The 22,007-nt window shown below is 45.7% G+C and overlaps 1 protein-coding gene across 1 annotated transcript in view; it reads right to left on the bottom strand.

The window, feature by feature from the left end:
- Vwa3a (von Willebrand factor A domain containing 3A) overlaps nucleotides 1-22,007 on the bottom strand; it is a 51,797-nt gene that overhangs the window by 13,454 nt on the left and 16,336 nt on the right. The window contains exons 7-20 of the mRNA XM_076840482.2: nucleotides 20,994-21,100; nucleotides 17,857-17,982; nucleotides 17,428-17,536; nucleotides 17,119-17,184; nucleotides 14,100-14,225; nucleotides 13,505-13,640; nucleotides 13,209-13,312; nucleotides 11,712-11,792; nucleotides 11,253-11,347; nucleotides 9,832-9,951; nucleotides 2,991-3,065; nucleotides 2,647-2,791; nucleotides 2,032-2,227; nucleotides 1,342-1,412 (exon numbers count right to left, since the gene is read on the bottom strand). Of these exons, the coding sequence (XP_076696597.2) occupies nucleotides 1,342-1,412; nucleotides 2,032-2,227; nucleotides 2,647-2,791; nucleotides 2,991-3,065; nucleotides 9,832-9,951; nucleotides 11,253-11,347; nucleotides 11,712-11,792; nucleotides 13,209-13,312; nucleotides 13,505-13,640; nucleotides 14,100-14,225; nucleotides 17,119-17,184; nucleotides 17,428-17,536; nucleotides 17,857-17,982; nucleotides 20,994-21,100 (1,557 nt within the window). The remainder of the gene's footprint in view (nucleotides 1-1,341; nucleotides 1,413-2,031; nucleotides 2,228-2,646; nucleotides 2,792-2,990; nucleotides 3,066-9,831; nucleotides 9,952-11,252; nucleotides 11,348-11,711; nucleotides 11,793-13,208; nucleotides 13,313-13,504; nucleotides 13,641-14,099; nucleotides 14,226-17,118; nucleotides 17,185-17,427; nucleotides 17,537-17,856; nucleotides 17,983-20,993; nucleotides 21,101-22,007) is intronic.

The raw sequence follows: 22,007 nt of genomic DNA, 5'->3' as shown, positions 1-22,007 counted from the left end.
ACTCTTCTTGGTCGGAAGCCACCTTCCGTGGGCTCCTCCTGTGTTCTCCCTCTCAGTCATGGCACTACCATCTACCAAGTTCTCCAGTGAGGAACCTGGGAGTTCCTCTGGATTTCTTCTTCCTCACCCTGCCCATTCCATCAGTTATGAGTGTGGCCGATTGTCCCTTAAATGTTCTCTGTTTTCTGATTCCTATTCTCATTGCTCCTGATGTGATCTGGCCTCTTCTGACCCCTCTAATCTCACTCTATAGTGCTCCCCTCTGCGAGGAGGTCACACTATTCAATATGAATGCTGAGTAGAATAGAATAAACCACGGAAGATCTGGGAGGGGACAAGGGACAGAGAAGCAAAGTAAAAGCCCTGAGCTTAGAGATGGTTTCATGTGTTCAAGAAAGGAGGCCAGAATGTACAGTATACATCCTGAAAACCAATGAATTATAGGAACCCCCCCCCCCGCATGTTCCCTCTGAAACCTTTGGTGTTAGTGGACCAGGACACAAAGAACCTGAAAAGTTGTATCCCCTAATAAGGTCTGTTAAAGTCTCAGCCCCTGGTACCTGTGAATGTGAACTTACTCAGAAATAGGGTAATCAAGATGTAGATTAAGATGAGGTCATATTGGAATAGGGTGGGCCCTTAATCTGGCTGGTGTCCCAATAAGAGAAGAGATAGGGACACAGGGAGGGAAGACAGTCATATGAAGATGGTGGCAGATTGGAGTTGTGCTTTCACAGCCAAGAAATGCCAGGGTGGCCAGTGACAAGGACTCTCTCCTTGACCAAACTTTAGCCAAGCTCCTTTGAGCCATCTTCTCCACAAGGTCTCCACCTTGTAGAATTCTGCTGAGTTGGTTTGGCGTGAACTGCTCCACCCTAGACATCCAGTCTAGCTCTTTATCTCCCATGGTTGATATCTAAGCCCATGGCAGGCCCTTAGCAAGAATCCCCTGCCCTTGGTGTCTAATTAAGCTCCTCATCGTACTTTTCCAACTACTGACTCTGTTCTTTGGTTATAAATTCCCAGCCATCTTTGCTGTGGTCTAGAGTGGACTTCATTTCCTCTCCATCTTGCCCTTTGTGATAAGCTTTCAACACTTTTTTCTTTTTTGTAACCACTGGTCCCCACTAAAGTTTGAAAGAAGTTTGGAAGGATTCCACCCAGAGCCTTCCCAGGGAGCATCGCCTTCTGAAGACTTTAGTTTCTGGAAGACAGGGTGCTATGCATGGGGCAGGACAGCTGTCTGTTTTCAGAAGCCTCATTTGTGGTGTTTCATTTTGGCAGCCCCAGGAAGTGATGACAGAAGCCAGTTCAGGCATTTGGCCCCAGCCCCAGGCTTACCTTCTGGGAGTAGTTGAAGGCCTTTTGTATCTCAGCAGTGATGGCACTGATATCGTCACTCTCATACACACCTGGAAACAAGCACATTGTGAGCGCAATCACACACACACACTCTGAGGACCATCACCAACTGTCCTGTGGATCACCTTCTGGAAACATACCATGCTTTGAAAAAGGTTAATGTAAGGGAACTTTAGGGTGCCTTCTAGATCCGAGATTTTAAAATACTTTCAAGAGTTTTGTATTTAAAAAAAACTTAAAAAAATTGTAGTCATATATACATAACATACAATTTGCCATTTAAAAATTTGATGGGTTTTGTTTTTTTTTTGAACCCAGCCAGGGCCTTGGGCATACAATTCACTCATTCTAGGACTGAGTTACACTTTCGTCCTTAAGTGTCCAGTGCCGTGTGGTGAAGTACATCCACAGTGCTGTGCACCTGTTGCTACTATTCATTCCCAGAACAGTAGTTTTACATTTTTTTTTCATGCTGGCGATTGAACCCTGTGCCTCAGGCATGCTCAGCACGTGCTCTACCACTGAGCTACACTCCCAGCCCCTCGGTTTTGTATTTTTAACTATGATTTTCACGTGCCACTTTTCTGGAATACATCTATGGCATGTATCTACGGCTCCGACAGCCGTCTAGAAAGACGCAGGCAGGGAGACCAGGCAGCCCTCACGCACCTGTGTCTCCAAACCAGTGGAAGCGACCCCCTGCAGCCTGGGTGAGCTCCTTGTAGGCTGCCGCTGTGTCCCCGCGGCTGGCGTAGCAGGCAGGGGGCGTGGTGTCCATCCTTGGCTCGCCCACGTAGAAGAGACACACGTTCAGCTGGAGGTCGCAGCCTCCGCAGGCCTCGGCCATGTAGGCGCTGAGAATGGACTGTGGGGACGAGAGAAGGCAGGAGGGACCCACAGCTGAGGGTCTGGAAGCTCCTGGTGGCCCCTCGGTTCATCCCAGTGAGCTTTCTCAAGGGCCCACGGCAGGGCGGGTCTAGTGATGAGCCCAGGTCACAATTTCCATCAAGTGTGGTCTGTGACCAGCAGCATGGACATGGGAGGGGGGCACTTGTCAGAAATGAAGATTCTCAGGGACCTGCTGAGCCCGGAGCTGCATTTTAACACCATCCCCAGTTGCTTTTCTGTGCCCTAAAGTTTGAGAAGCCTTTAGAAAATCAGGCTGGGACTGGGGCTGCAGCTTGGGCAGAGCACTTGCCTAGCGTGGCCTGAGGCCCTGGGGTCAATCCTCAGTCCTGCAAAAAATGCAGAAATATAAGGGAAGCCCAGGAAAGGGCTACCCACCACATCCTGATCCGGGATGCCCCCTGTGAAGAGGTAGATGCCCTGCGATTGCTGTTTGTCTTTGTCCTTGAAGTCCACCTCCACGGCCTTCCGCAGGGCGCTGAGGACGTTCCTGCTGCCTTGGCACTTCAGGGCCAGGGCCCACCTGCAGAGGCAGGGAGGTGATGTCAAGAGGGCACCTGGGAGGCCCCCAGGTGGGGGACAGCAGACAGAAAGTGGCTTTCTGACTTCTGCCCAGGGTTGGTGGAGGGCAGGGACTCAAGAGAGCTACCCGCTGCTTGCAGGGCGGGGAGAAGAAGGAACCGGCCTCAGACCAGGCAGCTTGACACCTCTCTGCCACCTACCACCAGGCGCTTTGCAAATTGGTGTGGCTCGGGGGAACCATCTCAGGCCTCCAACTCTCGATTGTGCTCCCAAACCTTTGAAGGAAGGAAAGAAGGCTTGTTCAGAGGCAGAGCGGATGTCCATCCTGTGGCCCAGCTTTTTGGGCCCCACAGGCTTTTAGGGGGACAAAATTCAGACCATTCCCCAAACATTAGGGTACTGCTGCCCAGAGCCAGCCAAGAGACAGCCTTGCTGGTCATGACCCGTCCCAGGGAATTCCAGGTGCAGCAGAGCTGTGACCTTGGCTGGCTTCCACCCTAACACACTGACTGTAGCACCCGTTCCCCTTCCTCCAAGGAGCAAGTCAGTGCTCCCTTTTTAAACTCTTCTGGAGTGGGCTTCCCTTCCTGATCTGTTCTCTCACTCTTTCTACAAATTATACATCATCTCATTTTCCCCATAAAATAGAATTCAAGATCCTTAAGAAATCTAGCTGGGTTCAATGGCACACTCCTGTAATCCCAGAGACTCAGGAGGCTGAGGCAGGAGGATTGCAAATTCAAGGCTAGTCTCAGCCACAGGGAGACCCTGTCTCAATAAATAAATAAATAAATAAATGGGGCTGTGGATATAGCTCAATGATAGAGCCCCCCCAGCTCAATCCCCAGTACCAAAATAATTCAATTAAATTTTAAGAAAGAGAATTTAGCCCTTTTATTGAAGAAAAGGTGCCCCCTCTCTCTGGTTCAAGATTAGTTTTTCCACCTAGGCTCTTGATCCTGTCTACAGGTTTCAACCTCTCCATACTTAAAAATGCCCCTCTTCCCCTAATAGCGACTCTATCAGGAATCTCTTTCTCTTTCCCTTTTTGACCTTAAGGACAAAGTCTCTGAAATACTGCACCACCACCTCCTCAGCTGCTACTCCCTCCTCCACCCACAGCGCTCAAGCTTTCTGGAAAGTTCTCTGGCAAATGGTAACGATGACCTTCCTTCCTCTTGTGGAAATATCTCTAGTATTGTTGAATAGTAAATCCTCCATGAGAGCTGGATAAGAAAATCTAATAATATAACAAAAATGACTATTTATCCAATTTTATCCTGCCCTCTCAGAGGTCTAACTTTTTGCTCTATATTCTTTCATTAAAAAAATAGATAAATAGGGCTGGCATTGTGGCTCAGAGCACTCACTCACCTAGCACATGCAAGGCCCTGGGTTTGATCCTCAGCACCACATAAAAATAAATAGATAAAATAAAGGTATTGTGTCCAACTACAACTAAAAAATAAATATTTAAAAAAATAGGTAAGTAGCACTGTGATCATATGTTAAAAGAATAGAAAGACACCAAATAAATGATCTAACGTTATATTTCAGACTCCTAGAAAAAGAACAAATCAACATCCAAATCAGTAGAGGACAGAAAGTAATTAAAATCAGAGCTGAAATCAATGAAATTGAGATTTTAAAAAATTTTTAAAAATCAACAGAAAGTTGGTTCTTTGATAAAATAAAGAAAATTGATAAATCCTTAGCCAAGGTAACCAAAAAAGAGGAAAAACTCAAATGATTAAAATTCTTGATGAAAAAAGGGAATGTCATCACAGATAATACTGAAAGACAGAATAATCATATTTTGAAAAGTTATACTCAAAACTAAAAAATCTTGAAGACATCAACAAAGTCCTAGAGATGTATGACCTACCAAACTGAAATAGGAGGACATAGAAAATTTAAATAGATCAATTTCAAGTAATGGCCATCAAAAGCCTATCAATAAAGAAAAGCCCAGGGCCAGATGGATTCTTAGCCAAGTTCTATGAGACCTTAAAAGAAGAGCTAACACCAATCTTCCTCAAATTATTCCTGAAATAGAAAAGGAGGGGACCCTTCTAAACTTGTTCTATGAAGCTAGTATCACTTTGATACTAAAATCAGACAAATATACATCAGGGAAAGAAAACCTCAGACCAATATCCCTGATGAACATAGATGTAAAAATTCTTAATAAAATACTAGCAAATCACATATTTAAAAAACATTAAAAGGATAGTGTGCCATGATCAAGTGGGTTTCATCCCAGGGATGCAAAGTTGGTTCAATTATATGGAAATCAATAAACATAATTCACCACAAAAGTAGACTTAAAGACAAGATTATTATGGATGCAGAAAAAGCATTTGACAAAAACAACAACAAAAACAACAACAACAACAAAAATCCCAGCTCCCATTCATGTTTTAAACACTAGAAAAACTAGGGATTGAAGGAACATGCTTCAACATTGTCAAATCTATCTATGCTAAACCCAAGGCCAACATCATTCTAAATGGAGAAAAATTGAAAGTATTCCCTCTAAAAACAAACAAGACAGGGATGCCCTCTTTCACCATTCTATTCAACATGGTCTTTGAAATTCTAGCCAGAGCAATTAGACATATGAAAGAAATTAAAGGGTTATGAATAAGAAAAGAAGAACTCAAACTGTCTCTGATTGCCAATGACATGATCCTCTATTTAGAAGACCCCAAAACCTACCACAAATCTTCTAGAACTCATAAATAAATTCAGCATGGTAGAAGGATACAAAATTAATACCCATAAATCAATTGCATTCCTATACACCAATGATGAGTCAGCCGAAAGAGAGATTAGGAAAACAATCTCATTCACAATAGCCTCAACAACAACAACAATTTGGGAATAAATCTAACAAAAGAAGTGAAAGACCTCTACAATAATAACAATGGAACACTAAAGAAAGAAATTGAGGAAGATCTCAGAAGATAGAAAGATCTCCCATGTTCATGGATAGGCAGAAATAATTGTCAAAATGGCCACACTACCAAAAGTGTACACAGACTTAAAACAATTTTTATTAAAATTCCAATGAATAGAAATAGAAAAATAGTCTTGAAATTCATTTGGAAAAATCAGAGGCCCAGAGTAATCAAAGCAATCTTTAGCAAGAAAAGTAAACCAGGAAGAATCACAGTACCAGACCTTAAATTATACCTCAGAGCTACAGTAACAAAAACCGCATGGTATTGGCACCAATACCAGTCAAAATAGACTTGAAAACAAATAGAGCAGAATAGAAAACACAGAGACAAACCCACATAAATATAGTTACCCTGCGCTTTAGATAAAGCGCCATAAACGTAAATTGGAGAAAAGACAGCCTATTCAACAAATGGTGCTAGGAAAACTGGAAATCCGTATGTAGCAGAATGAAATTGAACCCCTGTCTCTCTCACCCTGCACAAAACTCAACTCAAAGTGGATCAAGGATCTAGGCATTAGCCCAAAAAACCCTGCATCTACTAGAAGAAAATGTAGGCCCAGCATTCCAATGTATCAGCTTAGGACCAGCTTCCTCGACAAGACTCCTAAAGCACAAGAAGTAAAATCAAGAATCAATAAATAGGAGGTATCAAACTAAAAAGCTTCTTCATAGCAAAAGAAACAGTGGGGCTGGGGCTGGGGCTCAGTGGTAGAGCGCTTGCTTTGCATGTGTGAAGCACTGGGTTCGATCTTCAGTACCGCATAAAAATAAATAAAGATATTGTGGGTCCATCTACAACTAGGGGAAAAAAAAAAAAAAGAAACAGTGAAGAATGTGAAGAGAGAACCTACAGAATGGGAGAAAATATTTGTCACCTATGCCTCAGAGAGAGTGTTAATTTCCAGGTTATATGAAAAACTCAAAAAGCTTAACAAAACAACAACAACAAGAAGAAATATAATAATAATAATAATCCAATCCATAAATGGACAAAGGAACTAAACAGCTCTCAAAAGAAGAAGAAATATGGACGATCAACATATATATGAAAAGATATTCAATATCTGTAGCAATTAGAGAAATGCAAATGAGATTCCATCTCACTCTAACCAGAATGGCAATTATCAAGAATACAAGCAACAATAAATGTTGGTGAGAATGTGGGGAAAAAGGTACACTCATACATTGTTGGTAGGAATGTAAATTGGTGTAACCACTCTGGAAAGCAGTATGGAAATTCTTAAAAAAACTAGGAATGGAACCACCATTTGATCCAGTTATCCTGCTCCTTGATATATATCCAAAGGATTTTAAATCAGCACACTACAGTGATGCAGCCACATCAATGTCTATAGCAGCACAATTCACAATAGCTAAGCTATGGAACCACCTAGCTGCCTACTAACAGATGAATCAATAAAGAAATTCTGGTATGTATGCATACACACACACACACACACACACACACACACACACATACATATATACACACATACACCCAATGGAATATCATTCAGCCATAAAGAAGAATGACTTTATGACATTTGCCAGTAAATGGATGGATCTGGAAACTATCATGCTAAGTAAAATAAGCCAACGCCCCAAAACAAAAGGGTGAATGTTTTCTCTGATATGTGGAAGCTAACCCACAATAAGGGGACGTGAAGAATAGAAGTTTAGAGGATTAGACTAAGAGAAATGAAGGGAAGGAAGGGAGGGGGAATGGGAATAGGAAAGACAATGGAAAATTCTGAAGTAAATTTCCTATGTACATATATGAATATACCTCAGTGATTCCACCATCATGTGTATCTATAAGACTGGTGCCCTAATTAGAATAAGATAAATTACATTCTTGCTTAATCATATCAAAATGGGCTCTACTGTCATATATAAATAAACAGAATCAATAAAAATGTAAGCTGAGGCTGGAGCTATAGCTCAGTGGCAAGAACTTTTGTGAGGCACTGGGTTCCATCCTTAGCACTACAGAGAAATAAACATGTAAAATAAAGCCATGCTGTCAGTCTATAACTACAAAAATAATTTTAAAAAGTAAGTAGAGACACATTTACAAAAATGGGATTATTCAATATACACTATTTGTAAAGCTGCTTGTTTTCATTCATTTGGGCTTACAGAGGGCATCGTTCTATACACAGTCACATTATTCTTCCTCATTCTTTTGAACAGTTGCATAGTACTCCACCACTGGTATTATTTTACCAGTTTCCTTTAGACAGTTTTACAGTTTGCTTCCAGGTTTATCCACTGTCACTCTGCATGCAATATCCCTGTGTGGCTACATTTGCACACTCATCTGAGTATTTCCTGAGGATGATTCATAAGGTTTATTGGACTGGACACTTTAAAAACTTTGATACAGAGGGTTCTGCTAAATTATGCTCCCACCAACAGTATCCAGAGCATCTTCTCCTCCTATTATTACCAGGACTGGGTGTTATCAAGCTTTTAAATATTTACAGTCTGAACTGCAAAAAACAAATATAGTATATATCTCCTTTTTCATAATTAGTGAGTTCTATGGCCAAATGCAATGTCTCCTCTCACTCTTCCCCTTTCTTTTCCACTTCTGCAGAATCTGACTCTTTATAGCACCCTCCTCTCTTTGGCTTGCCTAACCTTTCTCTCCTGGTTTTCCCTCTACCGCTCTGGCTTTAGCCATTCCTTCCTCTGCCCACCCTCCAGTGCTGTCTGTGGCTGTCTCAATCCCCCCAGGTGCAAGTCATGCATGAGCGTTTTTTCCTGCCGTGTAACTGGAATGCTGCTGGCTGAGAAATCATCCTTCCTGGCTGGAACTCCTCCTAGGACATCTCCCGTTTAGAAACTCTAAACTCTTGAGAGACTCAAGCTGCATATTTAAAACCATCTTCCTCTTTAAAGATCTGCTCTACCTGGGACGTCCATCTTCTCTTCTTCCTTCCCTCATCCCCTAGGGCCCCACACAGTGACTCTGTTCTGAGGCTTCAGCACTTTCCCTCCCTCCTCAGGTCTCCCTTCCATTCCCATTGCCCTCGCCTGGGCCCTTCCACACAAGGGCAGAGCATGGTAGGAGTCAATCTGGTCTCTCCCTCCAGTTTTACCCCTCTTCTTTTTTGGTACCAGGGATTGAACCCAGGGGTGTTTAACCACTGAGACACATCCTCAGGACCCCCCCGCTTTTTTATTTTGAGTCAGGGTCCAGCTAAGTTGCTTAGGGCCTCCCTAAGTTGAGGCTGCCTCTGAACTTACAATCATCCTGCCTCAGCCTCCCAAGCCTCTGCAATTTCAGGTGTGCACCCCCATGACCAGCTACAATAATACATTTAAATAAACATATATCTAATATATTTAAAATTAAAAAATTTAGTTGTAGATGGAGAGATAGAATGCCTTTATTTGTTTATTTTTATGGGTGCTAAAGAATCGAACCCAGTGCCCCACACATGCTAGGCAAGCACTCTGCCACTGAGGTACAGCCCCAGCCCATATTTAAATATTTTTAATTTTAGAAGCTATATATGTAACATATACAATCTATAATTTTTAAAACTATATAATGTATAATTTTAAAACTATATGTGCTATATATAGTTTATAAATTGTTAAAATTTTTATAAAACTACATATAGTTTTAAAATTGTATACCATTTATAGGTAGATAACATTTAAATTTATATGTATAACATTTTTATTTAAATTTAGAATTGGAATCCTACATACTCGAAATACTAGGGCTTGTTAGAAATAGGCCGAGGGCTGAGACTGGGGCATGGCTGCTCCTTTTCTCTGTAGTGGTTATCGACTTGGAAGCCAAATGGGGTGTCGGGCTGAATTACTTTATCCTGGCTGATCAGGCACTGTGTTTTGGGGCCTCTTATCACCTTCACCCCAGCGGGACAGTCCTGCAACCCTTTGCATTATTCAGTGGCCCAAACAAGATCTCCACATCAGATAAATGGTGGCCTTCCTAGGATGCCAGGTGCAGCGAACCCCAGTGTCCAGTCTAGCCTCCTGCCCACACCTCAGCCCCGAGGCGGCCCCCTCCCCTCCAGGAACCTGGGTCAGGCACTCACGCGATGAGGTTAAAGCAGTCCTTGTTGGACATTTGCTCCTCTAGCAGCAGCCGCAGGGAGTGCTGGATATGAATAATGTACATGGAATTGGTCACAGAGATATCCAGCAGTATAACCACCCTAAAAAGAAACAGGAGCTTTCAGAGGAGAACCGAATCTCTCAGATAATGTTTATTTTGTTCCATTTTACTATTTAAGGTTTTTTTCCAGGGGGATTTCGCATGCCAAATTCATAGCTGGCTCAAATCTCCCCCGTGGTGTGAGGCCAAGAGAGATGGGTTTACAATAGTAGGCTGGGGGGGGTCTCGGATCCTTCCCTCCCTGTAATGGAATAAGCCAGGTCTCAGTGGTCTGGTTTAAGGGTGGTGGACTGCATACCCTGATTCTCACAAACTTTTTTGTTTTAAAGAACTAGCCTTGAATATTTTAATAGGTCAGGGTTGCTGTGTGGAAAGCAAAAACAAGGAGAAAAAGATAAGGAGTTAGGTGTATCCTTAGTCCACCTTCTCCCCCATCCTCCTCTTGAGACAGCTGTGGATGGTAGAAGAAAATCCTCTGACCTAGAGTCAGATGATCTTTGCTCAGGCCCTGCTTCCTATCAGCTATGTGGCCTTGGGCCTTAGGTTATGTGGCCAAAGCACTAAAAACTATATGAGAAGTCTCCTTGCAGAGTTGCTTTGAGGACTGAATTGTGTAAAGATGTTCAGTATTATAAAGATAATACCTTGTAAATAGCAATGCATCAAATAAGGTATGATGAGGATGGCTGTGTTTGCATACACATTGTCTGTCCCTATTCGGCCTCCATTACCCCTTCTGGCCACAGCATCCTGATTTTCCTTTGGGAAACAACTCTGTTTCCATCAGCCTAAGTCAGGTGAAACTGACCCAAACTTCTGGGGTGAGCGTTTGACCCTAAACTATGAGAACCTCTCACCTCCCTGGCCCGATGAGTGGACCGTGGAAGTCTTGCGTGTGTTAAGGTGGAAGGAAGAAAGTTAGTTTGGAGCTTCAGGCATCCGTTTCCCTCCTAGCAGGGAAGCTGTCACAGAGAGAAAGCAGAGCCGAGGCCCAGGTTCCTGACATGGCTGAGCCTCTGGATCCAGCCACGTCTGCAGATGGCTATCAAATCTCTTCTAGAATTTTCAGGCACCTTAATCAGACTTCTCTGTTTGGTTTCAGCCAATTCGCACTTCTGTTGCTTTTTAACAGAAAGAATCCCGAGTGACACGTGATGGTGGTGTTGGTGTGGAGGGATGGTGGGGTCACCTTTTCCTCTTCCGGGGGTTCTGCTGAGTGATTACTGACACCTAATCTAAGTGATGGCTTCTGAGGCCACCGACAGGGATTCACGAGTCAGGTAAATGTCGTGCCACACACCACACCTGTGAAGGACAAGAGCACTGCTTGTGGGGAGGTACCTTTTTTCACAGACGGTGCCCCAGATCCTTCTGCTGGCCAGGGAGAGCCACTCAATCCTCCTCTCATACAGCTGCAGGGCTCTGCTGAGCTGCTTCTGTAGAGGCAATGACCACCGTGGGTGACTGCAGAAAGGGTGGCGATTCGGAGGTCTGTGGGGAGGGGGACATTCCACTGGCTTCTGGAGACGGTGTGTCAGGGCTCTGATATCTACGCAGTGTCGACAGCCTCGGAGTCAGAGCGAGTCTGCCCCAGGCCTAGGGAGGGAAGGGTCAAAGTCTTCCCGGCCTTGAGTGGTGAAGGAGGCAGATGTTCCCCAGAGGGTGAGACTGACTCTTGCTGGGTCTTCTAGGTCCAGCCTGGGAAGGTACCAGAGCTCTCTTTACAGCAGGGGGTTCAGACTCCACTGCCCCGGCACCTCCTGGTGCCCCCTACTCTGACTTACTGACGGCATCACTGACCTGGTACTCGTAGAGGAAGGGTGGGTCCACGTGGACATTCTTCATGGTCCCGTCATGCCATTCAAACTGTACCATGGCTCTCTGCACTCGGGGTGGGCAGGAAAGGGAGCAGGTGAGCAGAGGCGGGTGTTGGGGGAAGGATTTTAAATCTAATTTGGATATTGGACTTGTCAACTGAGACGCAGGAGAGAGAGGTGGGCTCTGAGCACAACTGGGTGGGATTTCCCTGCCCACCACACATACCATCACCACCACAGGCCATTGCTGTGTCTGGAGCTGGCAGGACAGGGGTCACTTTCTTGAGAGGCTCTTGGGTTTGGGAACCCAGATAAGCCTTTGGGGACACTGATATCTAATGTGTCCATCCTGATCCTGCCTCCCCCACTAAGCCACCATAGCCACCTCTGTCACTACATCATCTGCTGCTCCAACTGCACACTCCCGCTCCTCCGTGCTTCAGCCTTCCATCTTGCCACTGATCTATTTACCTATCAGTCCTTCCATCCTTTCTTTGATTTTTCCTTTGGTCCTTTTGTTTTCCCTTTGTTCCTTCCTGTTTTCTCTCATTTCATTTCCCCTTTCCATTCTTCCAACCATGTACACACCCACTTCCATTTCCACTCATCCATCAACATCTCCATCCACCCATCTACCCATCCATCATCCTTTTCCTTCTTCTTTCCTTCCATCTGCTCACCCACCCAGCCATCCTGTGGGCCTTCACTAGCTGCTTCCTTGTCCTAGACATGGGGGACTAGAGTTGGGGAAGAGAGTGTTTCTCTTAAAGGACTCGTGCTTGGCCGGGACCTATACGGGTTAACGTACGAGGTACAGTGAAGACACAAAGAGCTCACATCTGTCCTCTTCGAGTGGGGTGGAGCAGAACTTTCATGAAGGAGGTGACTATGGTACCTGATTTACTCTTTTGTCCCATCTCCCAAATTTTATTTTCTTTCTTTTTTTTTTTGAGGGGTGGGGAGTACTGGGCATTGAACTCAGGAGCACTCAACCACCAACCCACATCCCCAGCCCTATTTTTTTTTTTTTTTTTTTGTTATTTAGAGACTGGGTCTCACTGGGTTTCTTAGCATCTTGCTTTTGCTGAGGCTGACTTTGAACTCATGATCTTCCTGCCTCAGCTTCCGAAGCTGCTGGGATTACAGGTGTATGCCACTGAGCCTGGCTCCAAGTTTCATTTACAAATCTTTACAGTAGATTTGTTGTTTTTTGGGGGGCGGGGGGGGGTGCTGGAGATGAACTCAGGTTTAGAGTATGCTAAACACATGCATGAGATACCACTGAGCTACACCCTGGCCCTGTTATAGGGATCTGGAGAGTGATCCTGAGCCCCAGGGGAAAAGCCTGGCCCCCTGCCCAGGCCTTAGGGCCCACCGTGGCCCACTTAGGACTCTCATTGCCTGAACATATCAGAAGACGGGAAGTGCCACAAGGGAGCACCCCTGCAGTACATGGGACAGAGCTCTGCATTTGAAATACCTCGTGGATAGTTGATGATACTGTTTTCTGCAGAATGGGCACAAATCCTTCCACAGGAGAGAATGCGTTGGGTGCCAGAACCTGATAAAGACTTAATTTCTTGGCTGCAAAAAATTAAATAGTTGGGTTGAGCCCCTAAGGGTCCAGGCTTTTTCCTCGGTCACCTGTGTCCCGGGTCTCTGCCCTCTTTTGGAATTTACCTTTTAGGCCATTGATTTTGGGGTTGAGCCCCTAAGGGTCCAGGCCTTTTCCTTGGTCACCTGTGTCCCGGGTCTCTGCCCTCTTTTGGAATTTACCTTTTAGGCCATTGATTTTTAGCCACTCTGCAGAAGTCTTGTCCAAGTTTGGGAACTCAATTGAGAGAGGAGCATCATGTCTTGTAGGTTTAGGCAAAAGACTTGTGAATGGTTCTTTTTCCAGCTCTGGGGAAATCTAATTAGAAAGCTCTTATTACATAACTGTATTTTACAGCTGGAAAGTCTTCAATCTTCCGCACTTGCCCAGTCCCCTAAGTGGAGCATCTTAAATCATGACCTGGTAGATAAAGGACAGTTCTGCTTTCCCCTCCCATCTTCCTCATCCCTTCCTTAGGAGATTTTTGGAATTTCCAGGGAACTGAGAGATACTAAGTATCTCCCTTCCTCTTCCATTTTCCCATCCTCCTTCCCCCCTCCTGACCTTACTACACATTCCAAGATGGCGGGTAGCCCCACCATGAGCTTAAAACCCAAGGCTAATGCCCAGGCCATATCATTTAGGAAACCCTGATCTAGCCCAGTCTCTCCTAGTCACAGTGGCAGAGTGAAAAACTGTCTCCGAGAGGTTGAACTGCATAGTTAGTGTGTAAGTAAAAAGGCAATTCCCAGACGCCACTGGTTGAACTCTACCTACCTCCTTCACGGCACAGGCCTGTTCCTCACAAGGGTTGCTCTGGTGCAGGGCTTGCATGTGGCCCAGGAGGCTCTGGGCCTTCTGGATTTCTGCCTGGAGCTCATCCATGTCTCGACTGGTATAGAGCTGGGGGAGGGAAGGGATGGTGGTGGCCATCAGCCATCAGAAGTGGCCTGGATATCAGCAGTGCCCAAGGCAGGAAAGGGGCAGGTAACCCAGGTAATTCCCAAAGCTGAGTGGCAGCCTGTTTAAACCAGAGGTTACAAACCGGGAGCCACATGCCAAATTGAGCCTGCAAACGTGTTTTGTTCCACAAGTATAGTATTGGCCTGCGGTGTTTTTAAACAACAGAAGGATTTTCTAACTTTAAAAATGTAAAAGAACACTTTGCACTGACTGGGATGGCTATAATAATAACAAACAAAAAATAGTAAGTGCTGGGGAGGCTGGGGAGGGCTGGAACCCTTCGTCAGTGCTGGTGGGAATTTGATGGTGTAGCCGTTATGGAAAGAGTTTGCGGGTCCTCAAAAAAATTAAGCATAGAATTACCATCAGATCCAGCAATTCCACTTCAGTTCTGTCATCCAAATGACAGGGCTCAGATCCTTGTATACTCATGTTTGTGGGAACATTGTGACCGTCAAAAGGTGGAAACAATCCAAATGTCAATCATTGTGGTCTCTCCAGACAATGAAAGTTATTCATTCCCTAAAAAGGAATGAAGTACTGATACCTGCTACAGCATGGGTGAACCTTGAGAACATCACGCTAAGTGAAAGCAGCCAGACTCAAAAGATGAAATATCCAGAACAGGTAAATTCATAGAGACCTGAAGCAGATTGGTGATTGCCAGGAGTTTGGAGTGGTGGGAGGGAGAAGTGAGGAGTGAATGGTTTGTGGGTACAGGGTCTCTTCTGGGGCTAATGTTATGGTTTAGATAGAAGGTGTCTCCACCAAAAATTCATGTGTGAGACAATTCAAGAAAAAATTGGGAAGTGAAATGATTGGGTCATGAGAGTCTTCACTGATCAGCGCATGAATCCACTGGTGGGGATTTGTTGGGTCACAACTGTAGGCAGGTAGGCTGTGGCTGGAGGGGGTGGGTCACTGCAGGGTGTGCCTTTGGGGTATGTATTTTGTCCCTGCTCTATAGTCTCTCTGCTTTCTGGTGCCATATTATGAGATGCTTTCCTTTACCACACTCTTCCACTCTGATGTTCTACTACACCTTGAGTAATACAGCAATGGAGCCGGCCATTTATGGACTGAGACCTCCAAAAATGTGAGCTCCAAATCCACTTTTCCTCCACTAATTGTTCTTGTCAGGTCTTCTGGTCACAGAGATGACAGACATGACTAAAACAGGTGATAAAAGCATTTTGGAACTAGCTAGAGGTGGGGTTGTCCAACATTGTGAATGTCTTCAATGTCGTCGCTGAATTGTTCAAAATGATTAATTTCATATTATGTGAATTTACCTCAGTTTTAAAAAATATAATGGAAAAAAACCATATTTCTGACTCTTCTTTTATTTATTTATTTATTTATTTTTAGTTATCGGCAGACACAACATCTTTGTTGGTATGTGGTGTTGAGGATCGAACCCGGGCCGCACCCATGCCAGACGAGCGCACTACCGCTCGAGCCACATCCCCAGACCTCTGACTCTTCTTGACAAATTGGAAGACCTGGTAAGATTGGGATCACATTTCTACAGAACAACAAGTGGCTGGGCTGAACAGAGGCCATCTCTTTAAATAGGACATGTGCTATCTATTTTGCCAAAGTTCTCAGATAAAATTCTTTGTACCCATTTCTTCAATAAGAGAGTGAAACAACAGATCCCTCCACCCATAAGGCAACTGATAAGGGCCACGGGTTTTAAGATACAATATTTCTTAAAGCAGCCCACTGCATTTTTTTTCTTTAGCTTTCCCCCCTGTAGCCTGTGACACCTACAAAGAGGTTGGGCAGTGAGGTAGTGAGAAGAGGCATGGTCAGACCTGACTCCCTGGTATGAAATGCTAGACTTTGTGACACTTGAACACACTTGTGAGATGCAAGCACGCAGTTATTCATGGTTATTCACAGTTATTAGCAGACACAGCCTGTTAGCCAAACAATGACAGGATTCTTAATCTGCCAAATGGATCTATTCATGTTTTCTAATTGTTACCTCCATTAGGAATATGGATGATATTTAGCTGTTACCTGGGTCAAGGACACTAATGGATTGGTATAGGATTGTGTTTTAGTCAGTTTTTCTCACTGCTGTGACTGAAGGGCCTGACCAGAACAACTATAAAGGAGCAAAGGTTTATTTCAGAGGTCTCAATTCCTAGACAGCTGGCTTTATTCTTCAGGGCTCCAGGTGAGGCAGAACAACATGGCGGAAGAGTGTGGCAGAGGGAGGCAGCTCACATGGTGATCAGGAAGCAGAAAGAGACTCCATGGTCCAGATACAAAATACATACACCATAGCCATGCCCCCAAGGAACCACTTCCTCCAGCCACACCCCACCTGCCTCCAATCACCACCTAGCTAATCTCATCAGGGATCAATTCACTGATTGGGGGCAAGGCTATAATCCGATAATTTACCCTCCAAACCTTGCATTGTCTTACATGTGAGCTTTTGGGGGACAGCTCACATCCAAGTCATAACAGACTAATTGCTTTTTCTGCCCAGCTGTGGGTCCCTTGCAGTAGCAGGGGTCTTTCTAGGACTGAGAACAGAGGCGTCTGTTTCACACAGTGCTCTGGTGGGAACCGAGACAGAGGCTGGGCCCGTGTTCATGGGATCTGGATAGTGATAGGGGATTCTGCCAACCAGTCTGTGGATTCCCAGGCGTGCAATCAACTCACCATACACACTGACAAAGGAGTACTTGTGACCCCAGTTGTCCCTCTTCTTCCCGTCTACTCATTTTAACCTGATTTTACCTGTGTGAACTTACTGGATATGAGCTGGGAGCCTTGGAGGCAGGCGGGAAGGGCAGTGTGATGGCAGAGAACTTACCTCTGTCTCTGGGCTGTAGCAGTGGTAGTAGCCCCTGAGTGCTTCTGCAAGGTTCTTCAGGATAGCCTGCAGAGTGGCGACAGGATCAGTCCTTGCTAGCTAGGGTAACACCAATGCTCAGACAAGCCCTCTCCTGGCCTGGACCTGCCAACTCTCCAATGCTTCCCATTTTACCAACAAGACAGGTAGATATAGGGAGGGTGTCTGGTCCACAGTGTGGGAGTTCTGCCCAGTCCTGAAGTCTCAAAGGCCAGCCCAGCTCACTATTGCCAAATCCAAAGGGAACCCCAGGAGAATCCCAGTGCTTACAGAGGGGACCTGATCATCGCATCTGTAGGTGATGACTTGGGTGATGAGGTCCCTTCCCATGGAGGATTGTTGGATGTAGTCAGACAGGATTTCAGAAGGCTGGTCTGGGCTGGGGGGGACACAGAAGAGGAGAAGAAGATGCCCAGGTCAAATCACCTTGAGAATATGCCAGAGCCAAATGGTAATTCCCAGGGAACATCTACTCATTCTGAGCTGACCACTGTGGCTCGGGTCACCTGTGTAAGGTGCAGGGCTGGGTGGACCCTAGGCCCAGCTACCCTGCCCTAGCTGTGGGTGGGTGACCTGCAAACATGATCCTCTCTCGAGCATGTGCGGAGAACCACGCATGGTGATCCTTCCTCACACAGTGTTTTGCTTCTTCAACCCATTTCACGTAGTTTGTTACCCGCTTAGGAAAAGAGGACCTACCAGCTTCCCATTATAATCACCAGAGAATCCAGCCCCTTTAGTGTGAAGATTTTCTTCAGGGCTTGTAGTAAATTGCTGCCTCCCTCAGGCTGCTGTTCCTTTACCCAGAGCTTGAGTTCCTGGAGGCTGGGAAGACACAGCAGCAGCAAGATGATTACACTCATGCACCGCTTCATGACCAGAACGTTCTGAAAGACTTTGGTGATTTTGTTGTTAAGTGTGCATCTCAGAATGGACATACACAAACCAGAGGGTGTGTTCTACCACACACCTGGGCCCTGTGGTGGAGGTATGCAGTGAAGCCTATTGCTCCTGCGAGCAAAACCACAGGAAATCAAATCAAGCATGCGAGGAAGGGATGTAATGGAGAGACGAGGTGAGCCTGAGATGAGGCTGCTCCTGGTGGAAACTGAACACTGTTTCGCTGTGAAGGAATATGCTCAAGAAGAGGCACAGTGCAGGGACTGGTGTGTGGTTCAATGGTGGAGTGTTTGGCTAGCATGCACGAAGCCCTGGGCTTATCCCAGAATCACACCCACACAAAGGACAGCATAGTAGGCACATAAACTGGAAAGATAGTCATCTATTATCATTTCCAAGTATTATGTACTATACAGAATTGTATATGCTCTATTTTTCTTTATTTATTTTTGGTACCAGGGATTGAAGAGAGGGATGCTTTACTTCTGAGCCACAGCCCCCTTTTTATTTTTTATCTTGAGACAAGTTCTAAGTTGCTTAGGGCCTCACTGAGTTACTTAGAGCCTCACTAATTTGCTGAGGCTGGCCTTGAACTTTCAATCTTCCTGCCTCATCCTCTGAGTCACTGGGATTATAAGAGTGCACCAGTGTGCTCAGCTGTGTTCTCTTTTTATATGTCTGGCAGTGCAGTATTACCACAAATGCATGAGCATTGCACTGTTACAACAGCTATGTCAGTAGGTGGCAGGAATCTTTCAGCTCAGTTACCATCTTATGGAACCACGTCACATATGTGATCCACCCTTGAACAAACTGTCTCTGTTTGGACTCTTACTAGGTGCTAGGTTCAAGACAAATATTAGCTCATTTAAGCCTAATAATAACCATTGTGGTAGGTGCCTTAATTCTCATTTTATAGATGAGGCTTACAAACTGAGGTTCAGAGTTAGGACTGGTCCTTGGTGATACTAAAAACAACTGATAAAACTGAGATTTCAAATCAAGTCTGACTCTAGATCCTGAGCTTGCCGTGTCTCTGCTGTTTGAGGGGCTAAGGCTGAGTCCCTTTCTCTTACCATACCCACCCAACTTTCCTGGAATCTAGAGTTCAGTGTGAAGCCCAGAACTAATCCCATAACCCTGAAAGCTGGCATGTGGCCAAGGAAGAAGTCCCATCTCACGTGGGACTTAGCTGCACAGCCACATGCCTCACGGGACACTAAGGGCAACATTCTGCCCTTTCCACTTTTTCAGGCTGACAAAGGGAAAATTGGGCTGGGGTGTAGCTCAGTGGTGGAACACTTTTGGTGGTGCTAGGGTGTTCCATCCCTAGCACCACCAAAAGGAAAAAGAAAGTATATCTCCATTTGGTGCTAATGAGACTGTCACTTGTTACTTTAGCTGTCCAGTCACCTCCCTCTGCCCCACAGCATGTGGACAGAACCCCACTCTAGCCAAGCACTCTGCTAATCCAAGTCTCCCTTTGAACAGAGAGAACAAGCCCCAGCCTAGTACCTTCTCTAGCCAATCAGTTTCTAGCTGGAATTCAATATTTCATTATATTTATTTTTATGGTTACTGTCTAATTATGGCACGTGATGTGTGATTCTTGGTTATAGTCTTGATAGAAAATTGCCTTCAATAATAAATAGAGTTAATATAAAGAAATGGTGAAAGTGCTACATTGTGGCAGGGATATGACATAGGGACATGATAAGGGAAGCCCAGGAATGACTGGAGTCGAGGAACTCAAGGTCCAGGGAATGGTGACCCAATTGGAGTGCAAAGAGAGTACAGAATGCTCGCGTTCACTGAGCACCTGTCCCGGCCAGGTACCTACTTCTCATTTCATCGTGACAACTCTGGGAGGAGTTGGTACCCACTGGCCTCGTTCTGCAAACAAGAGTTAGAGGACTTGTCAGATTCCACCAGAGGCCATCAGAGCCGGGATCCTGCCAGAGCTGCCCAAGCCAGGCCATTTCTGTATGTGGAAGGATTCCCTTTCACAGCTGGTGCTTGGGAATGGGGTTTCCTTTCCAGGAATTTAAGCTGGGAACCCAATCTAGGCTCTATTTTCTCAGGTGTCAACATTAAGACGACATCCATGAGAAGCACCCAGTATCACACCCAGTACCACACCCAGTATATACTAGGGGACATCCTCTTCATGGAAAAGAGGTTTCTATATATGGCACAAGTAAGAATTCATACAAATCTCCTTTCCACCCTACAAAACTCCAAACTAGAATCCCCCAATAAAGGACAGGTATGCAGAAGAATTCTTCATAGCCATCAAGAAGAGCGAGACGCATCTGTAGGCACTGCTAGAGCAGGTGAATGATCAAGGTGCAGAACAATGTTACCTGCTCCCACTTATGTTCAAATATACAAAGGCATGAATATTCAGACTGTCTGCAAAAGCACTCACATGTCCTGTCCCTATGTGAGTATGAGTATAACCAGACGGCGGGCACAGTGTGCACACTGGTATTGCCAGCTACTCCAGAGACAGAGGTGGGAGGATCCCCTGACCCCAGAAGTTCCAGACCAGCCTAGGCAGCACAGGGAGACCCCTGATAAACCAAACTATCATAGGGAAGTGAGGAGAAAGCTGGAGTGAGGGGGAGACTCGTTATTATTTATGTTTCCTACTATTTGAATTTTTAAAAACATGCATGTTACTTTCATAATAATAAACCTATCATTGCTAATTTGCTGGACAAAAATCATGCCTTGTAAGTATCTTGTCTTTCATTTTGTGGGCTGGTCATTTGCGCAGTGACCATTCCCCCCACCCCAGTTTTTGGCTGGCTGAGCTTCTGCTTTTGTGAACTGGTCACTTTGTATTCACTTATGGGGGTCCACACTTGATGACGGAGACACTGACGCTTAAGGAGGAAAGCAAAAAGTCCTGGTGGAGGCTGGGTAGCACTCACGTGAAGGTGCTGACTTCCACGGGGTCTGGCCAGAGGAGATTGATGGTGGTGCCAAAGGACAGGACATACAGCTTCTCTTTGAGGCTCAGCTGCTCATCGATGAGGCTCTGCCAGATAAAAGGACATCACTGGCTCACAGAGCCAGGGGCCACGTGGAGCCTGGTGTCACCCCTCCAGCCTTAGCCGGACCCTCTGGGATGGGGCATGAGCTGTGCTCAAATGCAGGCTCTGAGCCTTGGCTTGGTGGCCATCCCCAAGCTTCCAGCCCACTGGGTCTCACGTGGTGAGGGGAGCTGCCTGGCCACCTGTCTCAGCATGCGCTGTGGCTGGATCGCGGGCACCTAGCTGCCACATGGGGTGGGGGTTGGGGGGGTGACAGCGGCATCATTGAAAGGCATGAGGGCTGGCAATGGAGCCATGAGCAAAACACCAGCCCGTGCAGTGCCCTCAAGCGGCAGCTCCTCCCTCCTCCCTGGTCAGCTAGAAATGTCACCTTCCTGCCACCAACATGAGCCTAACGTTAGACCCCCAGGCCTGGGGAATCTTTGGAAACGCAGCCCTGAGGACTTATCATGAGAGGAGCTTGCATAGACATCTGTCCCCCGACCCCCAGAACAGGGGACGAGTCTGGACAGCTGAACAAGCTGGGCCACATTGAGCCTGTGCCTGGCTTGATAAAGAGAGGGGTTTTGCTGCTGTGGTCTCCCTAAAGCTCTAGGGATTTCCATAATACCCCTCCACCTCTCCTCAGAGACTACAGTGGCTTCTCTCTCTGCCAGGTCTGGCACTGAGCACTTTACTGGAACAAACTCCTTCCGTGTGGCCCTAACCCTAACCCTAGTGCTGTCCTGGGCTGGAGTCAGCCCCCAACTGATTCCCGCCTTCACATCCTCTCTCCAGGGAACTGTGGGCTCTTGAGGCAAAGTCTAGTTGGTTGGTGGTGAGAATACTAGAAGTCCGCACTGCAACTGAAAATGGGGTGAGGTTTCGCAGAATCCAATGCGTTTCTCCTCA

This window comes from Callospermophilus lateralis, chromosome 19 (genome assembly GCF_048772815.1).
Source record: "Callospermophilus lateralis isolate mCalLat2 chromosome 19, mCalLat2.hap1, whole genome shotgun sequence".
NCBI classification, from domain to species: domain Eukaryota; kingdom Metazoa; phylum Chordata; class Mammalia; order Rodentia; family Sciuridae; genus Callospermophilus; species Callospermophilus lateralis.
The sequence above is the reverse complement of the archived record's forward strand: the minus strand, read 5'-3'. Positions and strand labels throughout refer to the sequence as shown.